General features: G+C 49.9%; 1 protein-coding gene and 1 long non-coding RNA gene across 3 annotated transcripts in view; one reads left to right on the top strand and one right to left on the bottom strand.

Moving 5' to 3' along the window:
• The window catches only part of SLC12A3 (solute carrier family 12 member 3), a 45,721-nt gene extending 26,891 nt beyond the window's left edge, over positions 1-18,830 (top strand). For both annotated transcript variants that reach the window (XM_037729311.1, XM_037729312.1), the window contains exons 22-25: positions 2,593-2,679; positions 4,122-4,257; positions 5,751-5,818; positions 14,849-18,830. In XM_037729311.1, coding sequence (XP_037585239.1) covers positions 2,593-2,679; positions 4,122-4,257; positions 5,751-5,818; positions 14,849-14,990 — 433 coding nt within the window. In that variant the 3' untranslated portion in view covers positions 14,991-18,830. The remainder of the gene's footprint in view (positions 1-2,592; positions 2,680-4,121; positions 4,258-5,750; positions 5,819-14,848) is intronic.
• LOC119467503 lies at positions 12,299-15,041 on the bottom strand. The gene is made up of 3 exons (XR_005196042.1): positions 14,975-15,041; positions 13,376-13,597; positions 12,299-12,515 (listed from the first exon to the last, which is right to left on the bottom strand). It is a non-coding gene; the product is annotated as an uncharacterized LOC119467503 (long non-coding RNA).
• Positions 18,831-24,963: the final 6,133 nt, after the last annotated feature.

Genomic DNA, 24,963 nt, shown 5'->3' with positions numbered 1-24,963 from the left:
AAACCAGCCTGACCAATATGGTGAAACTCCGTCTTTACTAAAAATGCAAAAATTAGCTGGGTGTGGTCGTGTGTGCCTGCAGTCCCAGCTACTGGGGAGGCTGAGACAGGAGAATTACTTGAACCTGGGAGGCAGAGGTTGCAGTGAGCCGAGATTGTGCCACTGCAGTCCAGCCTGGGCGACAGAGGAAAACTCCATCTCAAAAATAAATAAATAAATAAAATAAAGAAAGAAATGTAACTAAGTCAGAATGTGAGTTGATTTAAACAGAAAAGGAAGTAACTAGTAAGGCAGGTGGCACACAGGTGTGGAGCTGGCAGGTGTCGGCAGGTGGAACTGGGCAGCTGCTGCTTTGAGCAAGGTCAGGTGAGGTGGGAGGTGACAGGCTGGAGGTCTGCTGAAGGGTACCAACAGATGGGGCAATTTGCCCAAAGTCATGCAACTAATTAGCTGAAGAGAAGAACCCCTGCTTGGTCTCTAATGCCCTTTACAACCATCCTGGCTGTGATGCCCCAGGGTCGCGGTAGGAGGGGTAACCTGGCCTACACCACCCAGTCCTATGCCAGGATGGCCTCCCATGCCCCATTCTCTAGCCATCCACAGTATGAGTTAAGAGAAACCCATAAATCCCATCTCTTTGTCCTCACCCCACTAAGAATTTCTTCCCTGAAAACCCCTTTTCAGCAATGCTAAGGAAACTGTGGCTTGGGAAAAGCAGCATTTGACTTCTCTGTGATCTCCAAAAAGTAAATAAGCCATGAGACTGCTGTGCTGTCTCTGCTTCCTGTCCGGGCTCTGAATGGAAGCTGACTTTAGCAGATTTGGTTTAGCTCAAGGCTATGGCAGCCTGGGCTAACGGCATGTCCTTGGTGGGAAGGTTATGAAAACCCTTCCTCTGCCTCCCTCTGTCCCTTGATGGGCCACATCCTTTGCTCTCTACATAACCCGGGAGCAGGTCTGTCCTTACCTAGGCACTGGCCAGGTCTGCCAGCCCCCACTGTCACCGCACACCATTTGAATCTGCCCACAGCTCTGCTTTCAAAATTTCACTTCCCATGGTCAGGGGCCAGCAGCGGCTTGACTGCTCGGCCCCAGCCTCGTCCTCCAGGCTTGCCTCTTATTTCTTCCCCTCTCCTAGCACACTCCATGCATCCCAGCCAGCTCCTCACTGCCCTGCTCCACCCCCTGCACCCCGACACCTTCCCTCATTTTAACTGTTCCCTACCAATCAGTCCCGTGGTCCCTAACCAGGCTGGCACATCAGAATCACCTGAGGCATTACCCAAATCAGGTCCCTCCCAGGGGTTCTGACTTAATGGTGGGCAAGGGGGTGGGGGGAAGGCCCAGGCAGGTGTATTGTTTTTTGTTTGTTTGTTTTGAGACAGAATCCTGCTCTGTCGCCCAGGCGGGAGTGCAATAGCACGATCTCAGCTCACTGTAACCTCCGCCTCCTGAGTTCAGGCAATTCTACCACAGCCTCCCAAGTAGCTGGAATTATAGATGCATGCCACCATGTCCGGCTAATTTTTGTATTTCTAGTAGAGATGGGGTTTTGTCATGTTGGCCAGGCTGGTCTTGAACTCCTGACCTTAGGCGATCTGTCCACCTTGGCCTCCCAAAGTGCTGGGATTATAGGCCTGAGCCACCACGCCCAGCAGGCATATTGTTTTGAAGGCTCCTTGGGTGATTTCAGTGTAGACATTCCCCTGCCCCACCTGCTCTGGCCTGTAACAATCTTACCTTTCATTCACCATCCAGCCAGACTGCCACCTCTGTGAAGTCTTCCCTGACTGCTACAAACCACAGGTCAATCCTCCCCATTGACCTTCCCTGTTAGATGCAAAGTCAGTACTGCCTGGCTTGCTACTCCTGGTTCTGTACCAAGTTTCTTGTGTGTTATCTTTGCTTCCTCAGCCACTCCAGAATTTCCTTTATTCAACTCTCCTGTTCCTTAGAACTTTCCTACTCAAAGTGTTGTCTGTGGTCCAGCAGCACTGCGTCTCGTGGGAGTGTGTTAGACATGCAGAGTCCCAGGCCCCACTCCAGACCAGCCGAATCAGAATCAGCATGGTAACAAGATCCTCAGCAGATGCATAGAAATGTGAAAATTTGGGGTGCGCTAGTACAGAGGTGGCCACCAGATACTTGGGAAAATCTTGTCAATTACTTTTCTGTTTCACTTCTCATCATCTAACCCATTTTATGAGTTTCCTGTCTGCCCCTACCCCCGTGTTCTATGAGGGCAGGCTTTCTGTTTTCCTCACTGCTACATAGTCAGTAGGTGCTTGGTAAAAATTAGTTAAATGAATAAATACATTTTAAACCTCTCAGGCTGGGCCTGGTGGCTCCCACCTATAATCCCTGAACTTCGGGAGGCTGAGGCAGGAGGATCACCTGAGACCAACATGACCAAACCCTGTCTCTACTAACAATACAAAAATTAGCCAAGCATGGTGGTACACACCTGTAATCCCAGCTACTTGGGAGGCTGGGGCACAAGAGCTGAGATTGCACCACTGCATTCCAGCCTGAGAGACAGAGCAAGACTCTGTCTCAAAATAATAATAATAAACCTCTCCATGTTTCCTGCAGGATGATTTCTCTGCTGAGCAAGTTCCGACTGGGATTCCATGAAGTCCACATCCTCCCTGACATCAACCAGAACCCTCGGGCTGAGCAGTAAGTTCTGTGTTGGGGCTTCCAGGCAGAATGGCCAGTTGTGTGCCTGCAGACCCCTCTGCTGGCTGCCCCCTTTCACTTTGGTAAGCTAAGAGCAAAGGGCTCTCCCCCGAGTCCTTCCTAGATGTGTCAGAGGGCACAACTTCTGCAGTGGTTGTGGCCGGGACATGTCTCCTCCCTGGGGCTGAGGGTGTCACTGGGCAAGGCGGCTGCAGCCCCTGATGGTTGTGTTAACACATCGGTGCTGGGAGTGGGGAAAAGGTGAGTGACCTGGGCAACAGCTTCCTTCCTCCTTCCATCTGAGGGCAAGAGCGCAGATTTTGAAGCAAACTCTTCTGTGAATTTGTAGCAATGACCAATGGTACGTTCAGCAGGGATTGCTTGCTTTCAAATGGTGTGACTTCGTCTTCTTAAAATAAGACATTTACAAATGGGATTTGCATTCTGTCAATCAGTGTGCATGAGGTTTTCCAGGACACTCTCCTCACTAATTATGTTTCCTCCTGACCTCCTAGCCCTAACTTTTCTCTTACATTTCCCAGCTGTAAGGATGTCCCCCACCTGGACAGGGAAGGAAATCAAGATAAGCAGAAAGGAGCCATGTAATAGTGATGGATGCACTGGCGCCAACCATTTGTTAGGAGCTGTGCTTGGTGCTGCAGAGGCAGAGATGAGAAATCTGCAGGCCAGTCCTCCAAGCATAGCGGCAGGCTGGCGGAAGCCAAGGCAGTCGCAATGCTGCAGAGACAGACCAGGATGCCAAGGAGAGTAGGGCTGTCTCTGTTGGTGGAAAAGCAAAGCCTTGAGAAGGGCCTTGATGATCAAAAAGAGACGGGGGAGATCTTCCAGGCAGAAGGGACAGCAGGAGCAACATACAGACCTCATCTACCATCTGATTTTTATTTATTTATTTATTTTTGAGACAGAATCTTGCTCTGCCACCCAGACTGGAGTGCTGTGGTGTGATCTCGGCGCACTGCAACCTCCACCTCCCAGGTTCAAGTGATTCTCCTGCCTCAGCCTCCCAAGTAGCTGGGATTATAGGTGCCCACCACCACACCGGAATACATACAAGTTTATTTCTTAGCCATTTGGGATTGTCCTTACTGCTGTGTCTGATCCCCATTGGCTGGAGCCAGACCTCACAATCTAAACTACAACCTGATTGGCTAATAACTTAAAACTTTTCCAACTAGGTAGAAGCAATGGAGAGCTGGGACATGCCTGTGAGCACATCCAGCACAGATAACTTGGTTAAAGTATAAGGGCATAGAATGTACTACGTGCCTGTAAGCATGGCATGTTAAACAGCTACATAGCACAGGGCTTAAAGTTATCAGCACACTTACAATTTACTCTTTAACAAGAAAGAAAACTTTAAAGCAAAACTTTTCTACTCCCCACATCATCTCAGCCAGCCTCACACACTCTCTCATCCCCAGCACCAAGAGGTTTGAGGACATGATTGCACCCTTCCGCCTGAATGATGGCTTCAAGGACGAGGCCACTGTCAACGAGATGCGGCGGGACTGCCCCTGGAAGATCTCAGATGAGGAGATTACGAAGAACAGAGTCAAGGTGCAGGAGAGGGGCGGCCTTGCCGGGGTGGGTGGGGGTGGGAAACACGACACATCATTGGGTCAGGGACAGGCGTCCTGCATGTCCTGAGCTCCCCAGCCCCTCCCCTTGATCCTCCACCCTGCCTTCCACTCCGGCCCCCGAGCTATCCTCACGCCACAGTCACTCAGGCTGATGGGCTACCCAGCTGTGGAACTCAGTGCTATCCCTTGTGTGGGAGCCTGGTCCTCCTTCCCGTCTTGAGTGAGTCCCGGCAATGGGCATGGACTGCCCTGAGTCCTCCTCCTTCTCCTCCCCACTTCCTCTACGCTGGGTGGAAGAGATTCCTGAGACTTATGGTGATGGCCAAAGTATAGTTTGTCCTGTTAGGCTGGGCGTGATGGCTCACCCCTGTAATCCCAGGACTCTGTGAGGCTGAGGCAGGTGGATCACTTGAGGTCAGGAGCTCAAGACCAGCTTGACCAACAGGGTAAAACCCTGTCTCTACTAAAAATACAAAACAAAACAAAAAAAATTAGCTGGGCTTGGTGGTGATCACCTGTAATCCCAGCTCCTCAGGAGGCTGAGGCAGGAGAATTGGTTGAACCCAGGACGGGGAGGTTGCAGTGAGCCGAGATCACACCAGAGCACTCCAGCCTGGGCGACAGAGCAAGACTCCGTCCTGTGGGACACAGCGGCCTGACCTTCCCCCCTTAGCCTCTAGACCTTGCCCTGACACAGCTCAGGGCCATGGTGCCCCTTCCTGACAGTACTTCAGGACTCTAAGGGCTAAGGTAAAGTGTGCCTGTACCCGTGGCCGTGTCAAGGTGGGGTGAGCTCTGGAAGGGCAGGAGGTGACCCCCAACCCAGTCCCACACAAGCTTTGGGGACTTCCCTAATCTGTCAGCCCTAGACCTTGCCCCAAAGGGCTCATGCAGCCATTGGGGTCTTTGGAAAATGATGAATAAAACCTTGTGGCCAAAGGAGACCCTCCAATACTCTGTTACAGAAGAAGTGGGGTGACCTGTCCCTGCTCCTAGTTCCCCTGTCTTTTCTAGAGTATTTTTCATGTACCAGGCCATCTCCTGGGTGCTTTTGCGTAGGTTGTCTCATTTGAAACTCTCCAAATTCACCTGGAGAAGGTATCATCATACCCATTTTACAGATGAAGACAGTGAAGGTCAGGGAGGCGACATGACTTGCTCAAGTTCTCTCTGCTATGAAATATGCGAGCTGAGGTCTGAACCTAGTAAGGTGTTCTCTCTTCCTTCTACCCCAGTGGTTATGGTCATAAAGTCAGACAAGGAAAAATCATGGAAGGCTTCTTGGAGGAGGTGAGCTTGGTGCTCCATTACTCCAAGGGTCCCCTTCTTCCTGGAGGCAGGAGAGTCAATAAGAATTTAAGGGAGTAATTTATGAATCCAGTTGAAAATGTTAACGAGGCCGTGGATGTGGTGAGGGGTCAAGTGCTCTTGAGGATATGGGAAGTGACCACTCGGCTTTCTCCTGCCCAGTCCCTTCGGCAGGTGAGGCTGAATGAGATTCTGCTGGATTACTCCAGAGATGCTGCTCTCATCGTCATGTAAGTAGTTCCTGGCTGGTGGGAGGACCAGCCTGTCTGGGGTCAGGTGTCTCAGCTCTGGGAAGGGGCTCAGTGGGGGCACCACAGACGACCGGAGCCTTTCCCTGGGAAGCAGAAGGACCAAAACTCCCATAAACATAGCCCTGGTGATTCTCAGCACGTGGCTGGGCCCGAGTCTGCCACATACCTGAGCTCCAGCTGGCAGAAGCTGAGGGCCTCACGTGTCCCAGACACCATTGACCTCCCCTTGTCATTGCTTTATCCTGGTGGCTGCCTTTTCCTACCAAATTGCACTTGGCAAAAAGGGAACCCAGCTGTTTCCAGAAGGACATCGATTCCTGGTTGTTTAGGAATCACTTGGCCCTCTTTGGCCATCAGCCATTCCCAACTGATGTTGGTTCCAAGCCTGAGCAACAGTAACAGAGGCCTGCCCCGGCCCTGGCTGTTCCTACTGGACCCATGTCCAGTTCTGAGCCACCCCTGGGGTGTGTCAGCCAGGGCTGAGCAAGCAGAAGGTGGGATGGAAGGTGACAGTTATGCAGCGAGGGTCTCAGGGTGGCTCTGCTCTTTCTGAAGCCTGTAAGAAGAACATGATCAGCCAAGCCCTCAGCTCAGGGGATAAGGGGTCTTTGCCAAGGCAAGTAACTGGCCTCTTGTACATTTCCTGAGGGCCAACCGCCTGGGAATCAGACAGAAGGGATCCCTCAGCTCTGGTGATGGGTGGTGGAACTCACTCCCAGATCTATTACCATCTGACCTGGACTGCAGATGCCAGGTTCTGCAGGACAGCCACAACGTCCATGGGACCTGCTTGTTCATAACCTGAAGCCAGGACCAACTGCACAATTTGCAAGGCCTAGAACAAAACAAAAATGTGTGGCTCCTTGCTCAGAAAATATTAAGAAGGTCAAGGTCTTTTCTTTCAAAGTAATCTCCCTTACATTCTCACATAGTCTGTATGGAATTTGTTTTAATAAAAATCTCATGGTGGTGGAAAGGAGGAGAGGGCAGAGGTTCAGCAAAACTGATCATCGGTTGATCATTGATGTAGAAAGATGATGATATGGGCCTGAAACTTCAGAGTATCATTTTTCAATGTTCACATGTTTGAATGTTTCCATAAATCTGCAAAATGCACCCTGCCTTGGAGAGCAACCACAAATGCTTCATCAAACTTGCAAGAAGCTCTGGCAAGAAGGTCCCCAAACCTAGCACCGCACACTGTTCTAGAAAGATGTGCTCAGATAGGGGCTCCCTCAGCTCTGGCGGTACAGCCCGTTCCCAGACTTGTCACATCTGACCTGGACTGCAGATGCCAGGATCTAAGGATGTTGGATTCATGAGAAGAGACCTCAGAACAAGTCGTCCACTGAGGGTGATAAAAGCAACTCAAACTTATTTTTCCACTACCTCTGTTGCTTGAGTGCTGTAAAAGTTGCATACATCCCTGACTGCTGTGTCTGCAGTACTCTCTCTCAGGAGAGCACCAGCAATGTTTCTTTTAGGTAGTGTAAGTGCCTCTTTGAGAAAATCAAAATGGCAAATGGGTTCAGACTGAAAATGGCCAATGGCTGGCCGGGCACAGTGGCTCACGTCTGTAATCTCAGCACTTTGGGAGGCTGAGGCAGGTGGATCACGAGGTCAGGAGTTCAAGACCAGACTGACCAACATGGTGAAACCCTGTCTCTACTACAAGTACAAAAATTAGCCAGGTGTGGTGGCAGTCACCTGAATCCCAGCTACTCAGGAGGCTGAGGCAGGAGAATCGCTTGAACCCAGGAGGTGGAGGTTGCAGAGCCAAGATCGTGCCACTGCACTGCAGCCTGGGCAACAGAGTGAGACTCTTGTCTTAAAAAAAAAAAAAAAAAAAAGGTCAATGGCTTCTAGCAAATAAGTAGATAAAGCCTGAGGATATGCATCCTCCTAGGTCTCACCAAAGGCTAGAAGCTAAGCAAACAGTTTGGAGACCTGACCTGGAGGTTTCTGGACCTCCAGTTCATTTTAAGATGCCCATAAGGGTTTTTCCTCTCTGGCTGCCTGAAGATTGACCGCCATCATGAATGACTCAGTAGTTATCCAAACTAGGAAGGTCATGACCAACTGACTACTTCAGAGGAAAGAAATGGCCATCGATGTCCTTCACCTTGGGAAGGCAACAGTACCTAAGATAGAAATTTAGGACAAACCAGCCAAAATGTACAAGACCACGCTGGAGATCATCTTTGCATTTGGATTTAATTTTGGTGGTAGCAAGAGCAAGACAGCTAGTTTGGTGTGATTGATGATTCCTTGGATCATGGAAAGAAAAATGAACCCAAACATAGACTTGCAAGAAGTGGCCTGTAAGAGAAGAAAAAGACCTCAAGAAAGCAATGAAAGGAACACGGGAACAGAGTGAAGGAAGTTAGGGGACCATGAAGGCCACTGCTGCTGCTGGAGGAAAGGGGCGGCGACGATGTGATCTGCGGCCATTGTGGATATTTTACAAGAAGATTAAAAACTCTCATGTGAAAAAAAGATGCCCAGGAGGCTTCAAAAGGCACCAATACCAGTTACTCTTCATCGACAGGGTAGAGGTTAAATGTTTGCTTCTACCAGTTAGTGGAATTTGGTCACCAGGAGAGTGGTTTAGGCGATTAGAAACATAACCATGGGCTGGCAGCCATGGCTGGCACCTGTAACCCCAGCAGTTTGGGAGGCCGAGGTGGGTGGATCACTTGAGATCAGGAGTTTGAGACCAGCCTGGCCAACGTGGTGAAACGCTGTCTCTACTAAAAATACAAAAAATTAGCCAGGTGTGGTGGTGCACACCTGTAATCTCAGCTACTTGGGAGGCTGAGACAGGAGAATTGCTTGAACCAGGGAGGCAGAGGTTGCAGTGAGCTGAGATCATGACACTGCACTGCAGCCTCAGTGACAGAGCTAGAAACATGCTTGGATAATACTAAAACGGTAATTCCATACACTCAAGCAGTGTTCAGGAATCATGTCTTAGAACATTTGGGCTGCTACAGCAAAATACCATAGACTGGGCCGGGCGCGGTGGCTCACACCTGTAATCCCAGCCCTTTGGGAGGCCGAGGCGGGTGGATCACAAGGTCAAGAGATCGAGACCATCCTGGTCAACATGGTGAAACCCTGTCTCTACTAAAAATACAAAAAATTGGCCGGGCGCGGTGGCTCAAGCCTGTAATCCCAGCACTTTGGGAGGCCGAGGCGGGTGGATCACCAGGTCAAGAGATCGAGACCATCCTGGTCAACATGGTGGAACCCCGTCTCTACTAAAAATACAAAAAATTAGCTGGGCATGGTGGTGTGTGCCTGTAATCCCAGCTACTCAGGAGGCTGAGGCAGGAGAATTGCCTGAACCCAGGAGGCGGAGGTTGCGGTGAGCCGAGATCGCGCCATTGCACTCCAGCCTAGGTAACAAGAGTGAAACTCCGTCTCAAAAAAAAAAAAAAAAAAATACAAAAAATTAGCTGGGCATGGTGGCGCGCGTCTGTAATCCCAGCTACTCAGGAGGCTGAGGCAGGTGAATTGCCTGAACCCGGGAGGCGGAGGTTGCAGTGAGCTGAGATCGTGCCATTGCACTCCAGCCTGGGTAACAAGAGCGAAACTCCATCTACAAAAAAAAAAAAAAAAAAGAAATACCATAGACTGGGCTTGTCAGCAACAGAAATTTATTTCTCACAGTCCTAGAGGCCCGGAAGTCCCTAGATCAAAGCATGGTAAATTCAGAGTTGGGCTCCATCCTCATGACCTCATCATCTCCTAAAGGCCCCACCTCCTAAAACTGCCACCCTGGGGATATGGATTTCAACGTGTGAATTTCCGGGACATGAATATTCAGACGGTAGCAAATGGTTCTGACTTACAAAGTTTCTGTTCTTCCCAGTCACTTCCTACGTGCCAGTAGACGGTAGAACATGTAGAAATCTTCATGATTTCTAATATCCTATGCAATGTGCAACCCCTTCTCAGCAGATGAGTCTAGCAACAGACCAGAAACAGACCACTGTCAGTCTGCCCCTGGGACTCAGCATTCCTCATGCCCCAATGCCCCCAGTGCTAGTGTACGCTTTTTTAAAAAAGAAGAATAAGAGGAAGAAGAAGAAGAATGATTGTATTTATTTCTCAGATAGTGATATAACTTTATTTTTTTTTTTTGAGACAGTCTTACTCTGTCGCCCAGGCTGGAGTGCAGTGGTGCAATCTCTGGGCACTGCAACCTCTACCTCCTGGGTTCAAGTGATCCTCCTGCCTCAGCTTCCCAAGTACTGCCACATTGCTTGGCTAATTTTTTGTATTTTTAGTAGAGTTGGGGTTTCACTATGTTGGCCAGGCTGGTCTCGAACTGCTGACTTCAGGTGATCCACCCGCCTCCGCCTCCCAGAGTGCTGGGATTATAGGTGTGAGCCACTGTGCCTGGCCGCCGATAGTGATATAATTTATAGTGTAGTCAATTGGGTTGAACTGTCACTTGCAACATTTTCTTGTGTGACTTAAACAAGGCATTAGAGAAAAATAAAACAGGATGTCAAGATGGTGGCAGCAGAGCATTAGACAAAGCAAGAGACCCTACTAAGCAGAAGGCCCCACGTGACTGCACCGGTTGCATACCCAGGAAGCTGGCTTGCCCAGAATAATGCTTCCTGGGGCTTTAGGGACATAATTTTTTTGTACAAAGAAAGTGTTCAGTGTTTCCTTGGAGAACGGTGTTAAGGAAAGGGGCTGGGTTTATCTCCAAACCTCTCGCCAACGCCTAGCAGAGAATGTTCCTAGGGCAAGGTTGGTCCAGGGTGAGGGCTGGGTCTGAGTGAGTGACAGTGCAAATGGCTTCGTCCTGGGACGCCTCCCCAGACTCTTCTTTGGGTATGGTGCCTGCTGGGTGTGCATGGCTGTGCCAGCCCACGGCTTAACAAGTGCTGCCTCTGTTCAGAGAAGCACGTGTGCACTTTCTCTATGCTATCAGCCCAGTAATAGTGTGACCTTGGGTAAGACCCCATGTCACTCTACCTCAGTTTTCCTAATTATAGAGTTAAACAGAAGTATTTGCAAGATTCTCTTTCATACTAACATGCTGTGATTTTGTTTATTTGTCATTAAAATCAGTCAGTCTCAGCCGGGCTTAGTGGCTCATGCCTGTAATTCAACACTTTGGGAGGCTGAGGACAAAGGATTGCTTGAGCCTAGGAGTTGGAGACCAGCCTGGGCAACATAGTGAGACCCTATCTATATATTTTTAAAAACAATCAGTCTCTTAAGCCATGAGATGAAGAATTTCATCTGGGGAGGTGACCACCTGTTGGAATCTCTCCCTTCCCAACCCCCATCCCCATCACCATCCCCCAACCTCAGAGGGAAAATCAATGCCCTACCCACCAGCCTTTGTGGGATTCGCCAATACAAGTAATTATAAATCCGGAGACCTCAGAGAAGACCTCTACCCAGGGCGTTCCACCCCATGCCGGTAGCTACAGCTGTTGTCCAAAGAGGCCCCAGCTATTGGGCCGAATCCACCAGGAGGACAGAGCAGCTGCATCTGTCCAGCACTAATCTCCAACCTGGAGCCATGCCTAGTGTTTCTACAAGTTCAGCCAGAGGGTCAGCATCATCAGAACCACCAGAGGACTACAGAAACAAGGTCCTCAATGCCTTCCAGACCAGGCTCTGGGGTGGAGCCCAGAAATTCCGAGGAGGGGAAAAAAAAATCTCCCAAGCCTCTGTGAAATGATTAAATCACATTGTCTAGCATTTGCGAGAGTGTGCTTGGAGCATTTTCTAGAGCCAGATGAGGCAGCACTTGGTTGACTGCTGTTCACTCATCAGTGGGTTATCAGTGGCCCCAGGTTTGAGTGCAGTTACCCCAGCACAGCTGATAAACCAGCCTCATAAATAGCCCAGCAACCTTTGCCTAGCCTAGCAACATATTCCTGTTGGGTCCAGACACCTTTTTTTTCTACAAACACTTCCTCCTCAAAGCCGAACAGCAATAATCAAAATAGTAATAATCAACATTGCATTTTATGGCTTGAGCCTCTATAATACTCAAAGTATCAGGCCTCATGAATTTTCAAAACCCTAATTTTAAGACAGCATCTCCCTCCGTCACCCAGGCTGGGGTGCAGTGGCGTGATCTCAGCTCACTGCAACCTCTTTGTTTTTTTGTTTTCTCTTTGTAACCTGTGACTCAGACCTCTTGGCCCTATAATTTCTTTGTTTATTGAGGCAGGGTCTTACTCTGTCACCCAGGCTGGAGAGCAGTGGTGCAATCTCAGCTCACTGCAGCGCCACCTCCCGGGACTTGAGCAATCCTCCCACCTCAGCCTCCTGAGTAGCTGGGACTACCTGCATGTGCCACCAGGCCTGGCTAGTTCTGTGTGTTTTTTATTGAGACAGTGTTTCGTTGTATTGGCCCAGGCTGGTCTCAACTCCTGAGCTCAAGCAATCCACCTGCCTTGGCCTCCCAAAGTGCTGGGATTACAGGCATGAGCCACTGTGCCTGGCTCACAACTCTGTGAGCCCCCGCTTTAGAGATGAGGAAACAGCTTCAGAGAAGTGAAGCAACTTGGCCAGGATCTTGCAGACAGGAAGTGGGAACTGCCGGAGCCCCTGGCGGTGGTTCTGATGCAGGGCTGTCGTTTCACATCTAGGTTAGATCTAAAGCTGCCTTTCTTTGTGGCTAAGAGATGCAATTCTGAAAACAAATGTTCTTTTGTTCTGGAACAGCTTTATTTCTGAAGATTAGTAGCTTAAGGCGTGTACATCCTGTGAGCAGGAATAGAGCTTGTCAGTGATTGGTGTGGGGGCGGGGGTGATTTTAAAGAGAGCTGTCTCTTGGACAGGTGGACAAGCTCTGCTGGGGGAGGGAACTCCATGCTGAAGCTTAAAAGTCCACTGCAGGGGTGATGGGTGCTCCCCGTCCCTATGATGCAGGCACCAATTCTCCTGTGGCCTTTGAGTTTCTGAATTCAGTCCCTGAAATCACGTCTGTTTCCTGGACGGTGCTGTCTGCCTCTCGCGTAACTGCTGTCAGGAGAGTTTGCTTTCAGTACTCCTATGTCCCTTTCCCCTGGAAAGTCACTAAATATTTGAACTCAGATGACTATAGCTTAATGAAATGCCCTTGGTCCCACTCACCTTCCCTAATTTTTGAGACCTTAGTTTTTGTTTGTTTTGAGACAAAGTCTCACTCTGTTGCCCAGGCTGGAGTGCAGTGGCGAAATCACGGCTCACTGCAGCCTCAACCTCCCCGGCTCAAGTGATCCTCCCACCTCAGCCTCCTGAGTAGCCGGGACCACAGGCGTGTGCCATCACACCCAGGTAATTTTTGTATTTTTTGTAGAGACAGGGTCTCACCATGTTGCCCAGGCTGGTCTTGAACTCCTGGGCTCAAGTGATCCACCCACCTCGGCCTCCCAAAGTTCTGGGGTTATGGGTGTGAGCCACTGCGCCTGGCCCGGGACCTTGCTTTTTAAAGGAGGGTAGGGCTTGTCCCAGCTGAAGCTTTGTGGATGGAACTTCAAGTATGACATAGCTGTTTAGGCTCCCAGTTACCCTTCTCAGAGGAGGGCAGAGTTGCCGCAAGCAGAGGCCACTGCGGAGGGAAGATGCCAAGACCTTGGTTCAAGTTCCAGCTCTGCCGCCGCTGGCTTGGCCATCTCATGCTGGTCAGTATTAAGTGATGATGACAGCTGCTGACCTTACAGAGCACTCACTACGTGCCGGGCATTATGCTGTGCCTGCGTGTGCTTTGCTGACTTTAGCATCACAAACATCCTGTGAGGGAGGCTTAGGGAAGAGAAATTCTGCAAAGGTCACATGGCTGAGGAAGTGGCAAATCCATGACTCAGACGCCAAAGCCTGGTTCTGACCCCAGTGCTCCAGCATCCTCCTTCCGCCCCGGTTCCCTCAATTGTGAAGCAGCACAGTGCTGCGGGGGAAACAGACATACAAGTGAGTCCCACGTAAGGTGCTGGTGCCCCAACTTCACTTGGGACCATCTGGACCTGTAAGACGCTGCCCCCCCTGGAGCCCAGAGCTGGGCGGCTGCAGCCATCCCAGTGCATTTTTGGAATTCTCCAGATAGTAGAAAAGTCACTTCCTCAAATAGTTGGAAGACAGGGCTGAACAGCATTCCCAGGGCATCTCGTTATTTGTGCAGCATTGCACAGTTAAGACAAGGGGCCTCCCCACAGGCAGTGGTGGAGCCCTGCTCCCAGGGACTCTTGCTCAGGATGGGAGGCAGGACAAGGATGCTGAGCTGGATAATGAATGAACAGAAACATAGCACACTGCTGTGGCCACAGGCGGGCACAGGGCTGGAGAGGCAAGCCTGGCATGAAGCGGGCGGCCTGATGGGGAGGGGTCAAATATAGACTTAACAAATATAGACTGAGCCCGACTGTATCAGACTGTGTTCTAGGCACTGGGTAAGAGGGGTGAACAAGACAGACGCGACCTGCTTGTGAGTGAACATTCTAATGTGGGGAGACAAGCACATAAATCATGTGAAGACGTGTTGGGACTGTGAAGAACTCTGAAGGCAGTAAAGTGGGTGATGTGAGGAAGAGGCATGGGCAGCCTGCCCGGGAGGAGTGACTGGGAAAGGAGGTGGGGGCACTCGCCTGACTCAAAGGAAGCCACCAGGTCCAGGGCTGGGCTGCTCCCTTCCTGGTGGGAAGAGTGTCAAGTGTAAAGTTTGGAGGCAGGAGTGAGCATGGCGTTTTTTTGGGAATGGAAAGAAAGCTACAGGGCATCGGGGGTGAACAAGGCGAGGGTGAGTTCGTGGGCTTGGCAAGGACTGCATCCCACGGGGCCCGTTGGCCACAGCTTCATTTGGAACGCTTCACGGAGGAAGGTCCATTGTGGGTCATGTTTGTGCGGAAAGCAGGGAGGTCACTCCTAGGGTGGGTGGAAGGAGCTCTGAGGGACAGTAAACAGACTCGCTGTTCTGAAAACAAGCCAGGAGCTGGGCGTTGGAGAGGCCCCATGCTAATCTCTCTGGTGCCACTTTTTCCTGCCTTGCAGCACTCTGCCCATAGGGAGGAAGGGGAAGTGCCCAAGCTCGCTGTACATGGCCTGGCTGGACACCCTCTCCCAGGACCTCAGACCTCCAGTCATCCTGATCCGAGGAAACCAGGAAAACGTGCTCACCTTTTACTGCCAGTAACTCCGGGCTTGGCCATCCCTGTCCGCCACTGGGGGTGCGTGGGACGAGTTGGAACTCGACTGGCTGCAGTCCACAGGGATGAGACTCATGTTCTGTTGCACTTTAAGTGGTAGCATCTGATGATCTCACCAAAAAAGATGGTAGATTTCCAAATCTGGCTGGACTCTGCTTCCACCGGACACATTCTCTGGGTTTTGTTTTTATGGGCTGGAGAAACAGCAGATGGAGCTGCAAGGAAAACTCTCTAAAGGATCCTATTCCTTTTAAAGGGTTTCTTTTGATCTTGATGACCATTAATTAAGAGTTCAGTCTTTGATTTGTATGCAAACAGGAGTCCCAATGCTGGGTGTGAATCTTGACAGTTTCTGCAGACCTTCCTGGGTGAAAGTTCCTAAGCCATGCCTCCTTCCTCCAATAGGACAATGGGAGCCTCACCTGTGGGACCTACAGGTGCTCCAAGGAGGAATGCAAGGCTCTCTCTGAGCCTCCACAGTGAGGCGAATTTCTTTTCTTTTGTCTTTTCTTTTTCTTTTTTTTTTTTTGAGACCAAGTTTTTTTCTCTTGTTGCCCAGGCTGGAATGCAACGGCACATTCTTGGCTCACTGCAACCTCTGTCTCCCGGGTTCAAGTGTTTCTTCTGCCTCAGCCTCCCTGAGTAGCTGGGATTACAGGTGTCCGCCACCATGCCCGGCTAATTTTTGTATTTTTAGTGGAGATGGGGTTTCACCATATTGGCCAGGCTGGTCTCAAACTCCTAACCTCAGATGATCCACCCGCCTTGGCCTCCCAAAGTGCAAGCCACCACACCCAGCCCAAGCAAATTTCTTGAACTACTTCTCACTCCCATCACTTTCAATAATGGGTCTTTGATGTCTTCACTGGTTCTTTAGACCAGGGACTTTGCAAACTTTTTGGTTGCAACCCATAGTAAGGAATATATTTCACACTGAGACTTGCGACGCATACACATGGAAACAACAAAGACAAAAATGTCACAAAACAATACTTACCCTCCCCATGGGGGATGCCCTGCAGTATGTTCTGTTCAATTTATTTTTCACTGTTGGCTGCAATCCACTAAAATGACTTTGGGATCCACTCTTGGGTGGGGACATTTGAAAACCACGGCTGCCCTTCTGTCATGCCCTGCATTTGTTCACACACAGGGAGTCCAGCTGAGCTGAGGAAAGGCTCACTCAGCCACAGCTGGGTGTCACTGCTATTTTCCCAGCTCATCTCACGGGGAAGAAAAGCAAATTGACACAACACGTGAAGAGGGATACTGATGACAGGAGAGTCAAAAAAGAGTTTTAAAGAAGGAGAAAGGTTGAAGAAGTCTAGTGGCAAGGGGTAAGATTTCAGGCATGGTTAACCACGGAGGACAAGGATATCAGGAATGGGGACGTGGAGAGGGGTGTAGACGTGGCGAGGTTGGTAAGGATCAGAAAGGCAGGAGCAGGTCCAAGCCCAGCCCCAGGTTGGGTGAAAGGAGAGGGGAGGAGGAGCCACCTGCAAGAGATGGAAAGAGCAGGTGGCAGAGGGCACTGGCAGGGAGGGGCTGTTAAGAGTCGGGTTGGAGGTGGGACAGAAGCTGGGACAAGGGAGATGGAGAGTGGACTACACCTGGCTGGGGGAAGGCATTCAGGCCACTACACCTTGAACATCCCCAGGGTTTGATCCCCCAAAGCTAGGGTGCAAGAGCACTGCCATCAAATGCCAGTGGGTGAGGCCCAGTGAGAGGGTACTTGCAGCTCTAAACATAATCGAGCAGCGTAAAGGTGAGTCATTTGGTGGCACCACTGCCTGTGCCTACTTCCTGTGTGGCGCTGGGGTGGCTGAAGGAACAGACATCTTTAGGTTTCGTCAGCCTCCTGCAAGAGCTATATCCACTGCATGCGCCTACACTTTAGACTTCAGAAGGAGACTAAAGACTTCTAGAATTTCAAAGGACAGCTGAAGTCTCCTTTTTGGAGTTAGGACCCAAAGGACGTTAGCATTTCTCAGTTCACCCCACTGCAAAGTCCAGAAGGCTTGGACTTCCCACTGTCCTTTGACTGCCTCAGGGCTTGCTGTGAGGGACTGGGAACTGGCTGTGCTCACTAGGAACAGCTCCCCTGCTCCCAAGGGACCTGGAGAATGGGCCTGCCTCCAAAGCATTGCGCTAGACCCTGGGATAATCCCCAACTCCAGATAAGGGGAAGCCTCCATCAGGGAATATTGGCCTTTCTAGAGCCACATGGAAAACAATTTTCTGATTCTTCAAACCTCAAGGAGTCCTTGGTCCAAAAAAAAAAAAAAAAAAAAAGAATATTTTGACTTTGGGTGTTGTAAAAAAAAACAAAAACAAAAATTTCACGATGTTAGAAATAGTATATTTTTAATAATAATAATAGCTTTGTAATAACAAAAAAGAAGCTTTACCAGTGAGGCCATACACAATGGAATGAATAAAAACTACGGTCACTCAGTCAACAGAACTTATTTGTTCTGGAACACACTGTTTTTCAACTCTGCTGAGTGTTTTGATAAAAATTAACTACTGTTTTTCCAACCCCGGATTGAACTTTTCTCAGAGCCTCTACTGGTTCTGCGGGTCATAGAGCCAGGTTTCGACATAAATATTCATAGGGGCCATTTATTTTCCCTTTGATTCTCTTCCACGCATTTGCAGACTCGTGGGGAACCATTTTTGTCAGCCTTTCTCAAAGTCTCCCAGCATTTCCCATCTTGCCTCACACAGAGAGGTAACAGGTTGAGTGGAAGCAGCCATGGCAAGGCCACCAGGAGACTGGGATTTGAGTTTCAGTGTCTCCCCGAAACTGGCTGTATGACCCCAGATATGCCCCTTCACCTCTCTGGGAGGCCTCCAGTCTATCAAATGAAAAAATTGGATCAGAACAGGTGTCACCAGCCAGCTGACCCAACAGTGACTGGTTTGGCCCGGGAGTAGGTGACAACACTTGTGACTACATCCGGAGGTGGAGGTTAAGGGGAAGGGGTACACATTCCTTGCTCACCCCCAACCCACTGCCCTTCCCAGCCCACCACTTCCTACTCCCCTGTGGTGTGAGCCTTTGGATCCAGGGATTTCGAATTTCTCTAGGTCACTGTTTGGCCTATTAGGGTAAGAGATATAGTGTCATGCTGCATCTCTTTCTCTGCCTTTCGATGACAAAGTACCTCCCACTGAGGAGTTCGTGTGGTAGGAAGTACTATCCATGAAGCCTTCCCTTCCTCTGTGCCAGCAGATGAGGGAACCATCAGGGCCCAGGGCCAGCCTCAGCTCCAGCGGCAGCCCCAGCAGAGGCTCCTCCTGTCTGTTCCCTGGGATCCACTGCCCAGTTAGCCCAGTTAGCCCAGTTTTCCCCTCAGCATTTCAGCCTCCAGATTTAGCATCCTCCCTCAGTGCCTGCACAGACTTGCTATGGCTTTGAAGTAAGTACAGTACCACCTATTTTTCACCCAACGGGCTCTCTGGGCTCTGCTTACCCAGGCAGAAAGCTGTGGGCCTCCTTAACACATGGAGAGTCCCAGTGTGGACTGAATTCCCTTTTAGACCCCTGCCTGGACTGTCTAGAGTGGTGAGAAGAAGGAGGGTTCACAGGGATGAAATCAGCTGGAATGTTCCAGAAGAACCACCTGACCAGGCACATGCAAAGCAGCCAGGTTTGGTTCATAGCATGTAGAGAGCTCAGGATGTCAGGGAAAAGACGCTGCCAACTCCCAGAATGTTCAGAGAAGTGCGGCCCAGGAAAGCCCAGCCACCGGCTTCGCTGGTAATTCCCCACTTGAAGTGAGGTTTCATCCCATGACAAAAAGCAAAAATACAAAAAAAAAAAAGCACCCACTTCCTAAAAGGGAGCCATCGCAAATACAGTTTCTATAAATACTCCGAGAAGAACCACCTGGCTGGGAGGCCAGAGAGCAGAATGTCTGATACGTGAAAGACAGTGGCAAGAAAGGGCAAGTGTTTTTATTCTAACTCATAACAGTTACAAATAAAACAGTCTACGCTTGCAAAAGAGGGAGCAAACACATAAGGTCGAGGGGATTCGGAAAGTCTTCATAGGGAACACGTTGTACAAAATCGGTTCCAGAGATTGGTGGGATTCAGCAGAAAGGCAGAAATGAGAGCTGGGGTGGGAAGAAGGCTTTCTAGGCAGCAGCAGTAAAAGAATAAGGACTGCCCTGGGCATGTTTGGAGAACAAGAGACAAGCCAGTTTTCCTGGAGTGTGAGGGAAGTGTGCATAGGAAAATAACACTGGGCCAGGCTTGGTGGCTTATGCCTATAATCCCAACACTTTGGGAGGCTGAGGCAGGGGGGTCACCTGAGCCAACGAGTTTGAGACCAGCCAGAGAAACATGGTGAAACTCTCTCTCTACAAAAAAGAAAAAAAAAAAAAAAAATTAGCTGGTTGTGGTGGTATACACCTGTGGCTCCAGCTACTCCAGAGGCTGAGGTGGGAGGATCGCTTGAGCTGGGAGGTCAAGGGTGCAGTGCTGTGACTATGCCACTGCACTCCAGCCTGGGTGACAGAGTAAGACTCTATCTAAAAAAAAAAAAAAAAAAAGGAAGAAGGAGGAAGAGGAGAAGAAGTAGCAGTCATGTAATATGAAGGGCAGAGTAACAGGCTTAATCCTGAAGGGAAAGATAAAGGAAATTGATTTGGGTCTGGTACTTTAAATGTGAGAACGCCCAGGTGGTCAGAACTGTGGTCCTGGAGGCTGGGAAGAGCTCAAGGTGCTCCCGTTAGCCTGCAGCTCTTTGAGAGCAGTGACCGTAAATAGATTTGGGAGTCATGCTCATGGTCAGGGACATGGAAATCATGGCTTGGGTGAGATCAAGAGAGAAAGAACAAAAAAAGAACAGGGCTAGACCTTTGGAAGGGCTATATTTAGGAGGCAGAATGAAGAAGGGTCAGTGGTGAGGCAGCCTTGAAAAGAGCATTGGAGGGACAGGAGGAAAACTCAGATCACTGAGGAGGCACCAGAGAAGGGGGTCAAAGGAGCTCAGAATCCACCACATAGTAGTTGTTTGCAAAGGGGCTAGAGCCGCTGAAGGTGCTGTTGAATTTGGGGTTGTGGCATCACTGGGAGCTTGCAGCAAAGAATTTGGTAAAGCGGCAGGTCAGGGGCCAGGGATTGAGGAATGAATTTGTGGACAGGAAGGGAAAACAGCAGCCCTACTTAGAGACTTCATACTTGAAGAAGCCAGCAATGGAGAGATGGAGGAAAATAGAGTGGAAACCCAGGGGAATAGCAGACTCAAGGAAAGGTGCTTTGACTGTTGTTATCGTAGGGCCTGTATTAGGGTAATGCTAGGCTATGCTGCCGTAACAAATTGCCCTCTGTGTTAGAGGCATACATGACAAAGATCTGTTTCTGTTTTACAAATATTCCTGCAACAGTCAGGCAGCTCTTCAGGGTTCCTCTTTTCCACATCAGGACTCAATGATCAAAATTACTCCTGTCTGAGAAGGCCACCACCTTGGCCAGCTCATTGAAGAAGGGAAGAGATAGCTGGAAGGTCATGTTCTGGCTTTTAAATGCTTCCACCCAGACTGGACGTTGTTTATTTCCACTCAAAGCCCATTAGCCAAAGCCAAATAGTCACATGGCTCCACCTAACTGCAAGGGTGCTGGGAAATTTGGGGGAAAATATGAATATTCATTGAGCAATAATAGTCTTTGTTACAGGGTGAGGTCGAGTAATAGAGACTTGAGTGTATTGATGTGTCAGAGGAGGGCCGGGCGCGGTGGCTCAAGCCTGTAATCCCAGCACTTTGGGAGGCCGAGGCGGGTGGATCACGAGGTCAAGAGATTGAGACCATACTGGTCAACATGGTGAAACCCCGTCTCTACTAAAAATACAAAAAATTAGCTGGGCGTGGTGGTGCGTGCCTGTAATCCCAGCTACTCGGGAGGCTGAGGCAGGAGAATTGCCTGAGCCCAGGAGGCGGAGGTTGCGGTGAGCCGAGATCGCGCCATTGCACTCCAGCCTGGGTAACATGAGTGAAACTCTGTCTCAAGAAAAAAAAAAAAAAGAATTGATGTGTCAGAGGGGAGAGATTGATGATGCAAGGAAGAGAATAACTGCAGAAAAGTAGCAATGATGAATCAACAAAACGTGAGGACATTTTTGGCATGCAACAAGAAAGGTGTAGCTGAAGCTGGTAGCCTAGGGTGCAAAACTCTCAGGACCCCTGCCCTTGTGATCTGACCTGGCAGGGCCCCGGGCACCAGGTCAGAAAGCAAACATGGAAATTGCAGGTGACATGTTCCCCAGCAATGGGGCTGGCCAAGCAAAGAGGGCAGGACAAGGCACGAGGGAGGGGTTCAAGAAGGATGACCGTGAGCTCCCAGGTGGATGGGGAGACGGAAGTGAACTGCAAGACTTGAGAAGAAGTGAAATGCTGGTAGCATGAGGACAAAAAGAGCGTGCAGGCTGGGTGCGGTGGCTCAGCCCGGGCGCGGTGGCTCACACCTATAATCCCAGCACTTTGGGAGGCCGAGGCAGGTAGATCACTTAAGGCCAAGAGTTTGAGAACAACTTGGCCAACGTGGTGAAATCCCATCTCTATGAAAAAAAATTAGCCGGGCATGGTGGTGGCTGCCTGTATCCCAGCTACTCAGGAGGCTGAGTGGGGATAATCACTTGAATCCGGGAGGCAGATGTTGCAGTGAGCTGAGATCGCACCACTGCACTCCAGCCTGGGTGACAGAGCAAGGCTCCGTCTCAAAAACAACAACAACAACAACAAAAAAAGCATGCAGTGGGCCGGGCATGGTGACTCACACCTGTAATCCCTGCACTTTGGGAGGCCAAGGCAAGGCGGATCACTTGAGGTCAGGAGTTTAAGACCAGCCTAGGCAACATGGTGAAACCCCATCTTTACTAAACATGCAGAAATTAGCCAGGGGTGGTGGCACGCACCTGTAGTCCCAGCTACTTGGGGGCTGAGGCAGGAGGATGGCCTGAACCCAGGAGGTTGAGGCTGCAGTGAGCTGAGATGGCGCCACTAAACTCCGGCCTGGACAACAGAGTGAGACACTGTTTCAAAAACAACAAAAAACATGCAGTCGATGTGGGAGATGGGGAGATACAGAAGAATGAAGTTTGTGGTCACTCCGTGTGTACTTCACAGCTTGACATTCTGGGGGAAATAACCATCCTGAGCGCACCAAACTCTTAAGGTGTCCGCCATTTGCCTATGAGGTCCACCAAGGTGGGAGTTGAGATGCACCTTTTAGTTGCTGGATGGGAGGGAGAACAGGGGAGGGCCCCGGGGCAGCTGGAGTATGCTCAGGGCAGGGGCTATAGACCAGTAGGCACAGGGTTATTTCAATATCTTAACTACTGAAATGGCTGAATGACTGCATGTCAGCTCTGAGGGTGACCATATCTGACTCATCTCTTACCCTAGGATGCTGCATAGGGCTTAGCGCAGAGTAGATACCCAATAAATGTTTGCAGAATGAATGAATGAATGAAGAACGAATGCATGGATCATACCCATGGGTGGTTGACCAAAGTGGAGATGAGATAAAGGGAAGTGAGCTGAATATTGTGAGAGTGAGTATGAGCGGGACGCTGGAGTTGTTAAAGTTGGTAAGGGATGGAGAGGAAGCTCGTGAGCTGGTTGTCAAAGGTGCCGAGTGAGCCCTTGAGACAGAGCCCTGGAGGTCAATAGGTTGTACCTGCAGACAGGTAAACCTTCAGATCAGAAAAGGGAGCTGAATGATGAGAACACATGGACACGTGGGAGGAAACAACACACACAATGTGGGAGGGGGTGTGAGGGGAGGGAGAGCATCAGGAAGAATAGTTAATGGATGCTGGGCTTAATACCCAGGTGGCCGGTCGCGGCGGCTCATGCCTGTAATCCCAGCACTTTGGGAGGCAAGGCGGGCAGATCACTTGAGGACAAGAGTTCGAGACCAGCCTGGCCAACATGGTGAAATTCCATCTCTACTAAAAATACCAAAATTAACCAGGTGTGGTGGCAGGTGCCTGTAACTCCAGCTACTTGGAAGGCTGAGAGAGGTGAATCTCTTGAACCCAGGGGGCAGAGGCTACAGTGAGCCAAGATTGTGCCACTGCCCTCCAGCCTGGGTGACAGAGTGAGACTCCATCTCAAAAAAAGAAAAATACCCATGTGATGGGATGATCAGTGCAGCAAACCACCACAGCACACATTTACCTACGTAACAAACCCGCACAACCTGCACATGAACCCCGGAACTTAAAAGTTGAAGAAAGAAAAAAAAGAAAGAAAGAAAAGGCTGCTAAGATATGCAGCAAATTAGATGCAGGTGTGCTCTTATGAGGACACCGGAGGGAAGAGCTTGCGTGATATTCAGGGTCCTTTCCTGGAAAAAAGACAGGGTTGGCTAATGCCAGGGGTACAAGGTAAGGTACGTATTGGGGAGGAGGCTGGAGCCTGTTCACAAAGAACTACACCCAGGGGTTAATTCCTAAGATCTTGGTGATGGATATGGGCCTAGGGCAGGAAAGGCCAGCTGGACCACGTCAGCGATAAGAGGTGGAGGAGTCAGTGCAGTTGTTTGCAATGGGCTGATAAACACAGGAGGCTAAGTCCAGGACTTAATCCGAGGGCTGAGCAAGCAGAAATAAATTCATGGAGGAGATAAAAAAGTCCCTCCATCTGACAAGAATGTTGCCCTAAGTTATTTCTGGTGTCTTACCCATCTTTGCTGAAGTGCTGGGTCTTGTCTGAAGTCAGCTTGGGGAAGGTGGGAGTTTTGCTGAGGGAAGAAAGAAACTAACAAGGGATCAAAATCCTACTTAGGGTACAGAATGTTCTGTGTACTAGAAAAGGTACATGAGACCGGGCGTGGAGGCTCACGCCTGTAATTCCAGCACTTTGTGAGGCCAAGGCCGGTGGATCAGTTGAGGTCAGGAGTTCGAGACCAGCCTAGCCAACATGGTGAAACCCCATCCCTAGTAAAAATACAAAAATTAGCTGGGCATGGTGGCGGACGCCAGTAATCCCAGCTACTTGGGGTGCTGAAGCAGGAGAATGGCTTGAACCTGGGAGGTGGAGGTTGCAGTAAGCCAAGATTGTGCCATTGCACTCCAGCTTGGGCAACAAGAGCGAAGCTCTGTCTCAGAAAATAAAAGAAAAAGGAAAGGAAAGGGGAAAGGAAGAGAAGAGAAAAGAAAAGAAAAAAAGAGAAAAGAAAGGAGGAAAGGGGAGGGGAGGGAAAAGAAAAGAAAGGGAAAAAAAAGTACCTGACATTTATGATAAATTTTTTTTTCCTTTCTGTTTACAGTAAAACACTGAATAGCAATCAGAATATTTAGAAGGAAGCTGTGATGGGGGAAAAAGAATGCAGGCTTCAGAGGTTACCTGCGGCCTCTGAGCTCAGCCATGACCCTTGCCCTAGATGCTGACCTGGAGGGCGCCCTCCACCTGACTTGTTTGTCCTGGGTCCAAACCTGGTCAGCCAGGAAGAGCCATAAACCCGGCACGCTCTAGAGCAAAAGCAAGTCTTTACTGTGGGAGAGAGGACCAGATCAGGTAGATTCCTCCCACCTACCAGTCCTCTTCAGGATCTAAGTCCTTTGTTGGGGTGAAGGTTTCCTATGTGTGGTGGAGGTGATTTTGTTTGCCTTCCTCCCACTCTTGGAAGAAAGGCAGGGGAGTACACTCAGAACAGGGAAGCCCAAACAGGGTTTTTTCTTTCTTTCCTTTTTTTATTAAAAAAAAAAAAAAAGACGGGGGTCTCACTATGTTGCCCAGGCTGGTCTTGAACTTCTGGTCTCACGTGTTCCTCCCACTTCAGCCTCCCAAAGTGCTGGGACTGCAAGCATGACCCACTGTGCCAGGCCAAGGTTTTAAAAAAATTGTGGGGGCCGGGCGCGGTGGCTCAAGCCTGTAATCCCAGCACTTTGGGAGGCCGAGGCGGGTGGATCACGAGGTCAAGAGATCGAGACCATCCTGGTCAACA

Source organism: Cebus imitator, unplaced genomic scaffold, assembly GCF_001604975.1.
Source record: "Cebus imitator isolate Cc_AM_T3 unplaced genomic scaffold, Cebus_imitator-1.0 Scaffold297, whole genome shotgun sequence".
In the NCBI taxonomy this organism is placed as follows: domain Eukaryota; kingdom Metazoa; phylum Chordata; class Mammalia; order Primates; family Cebidae; genus Cebus; species Cebus imitator.
The sequence above is the reverse complement of the archived record's forward strand: the minus strand, read 5'-3'. Positions and strand labels throughout refer to the sequence as shown.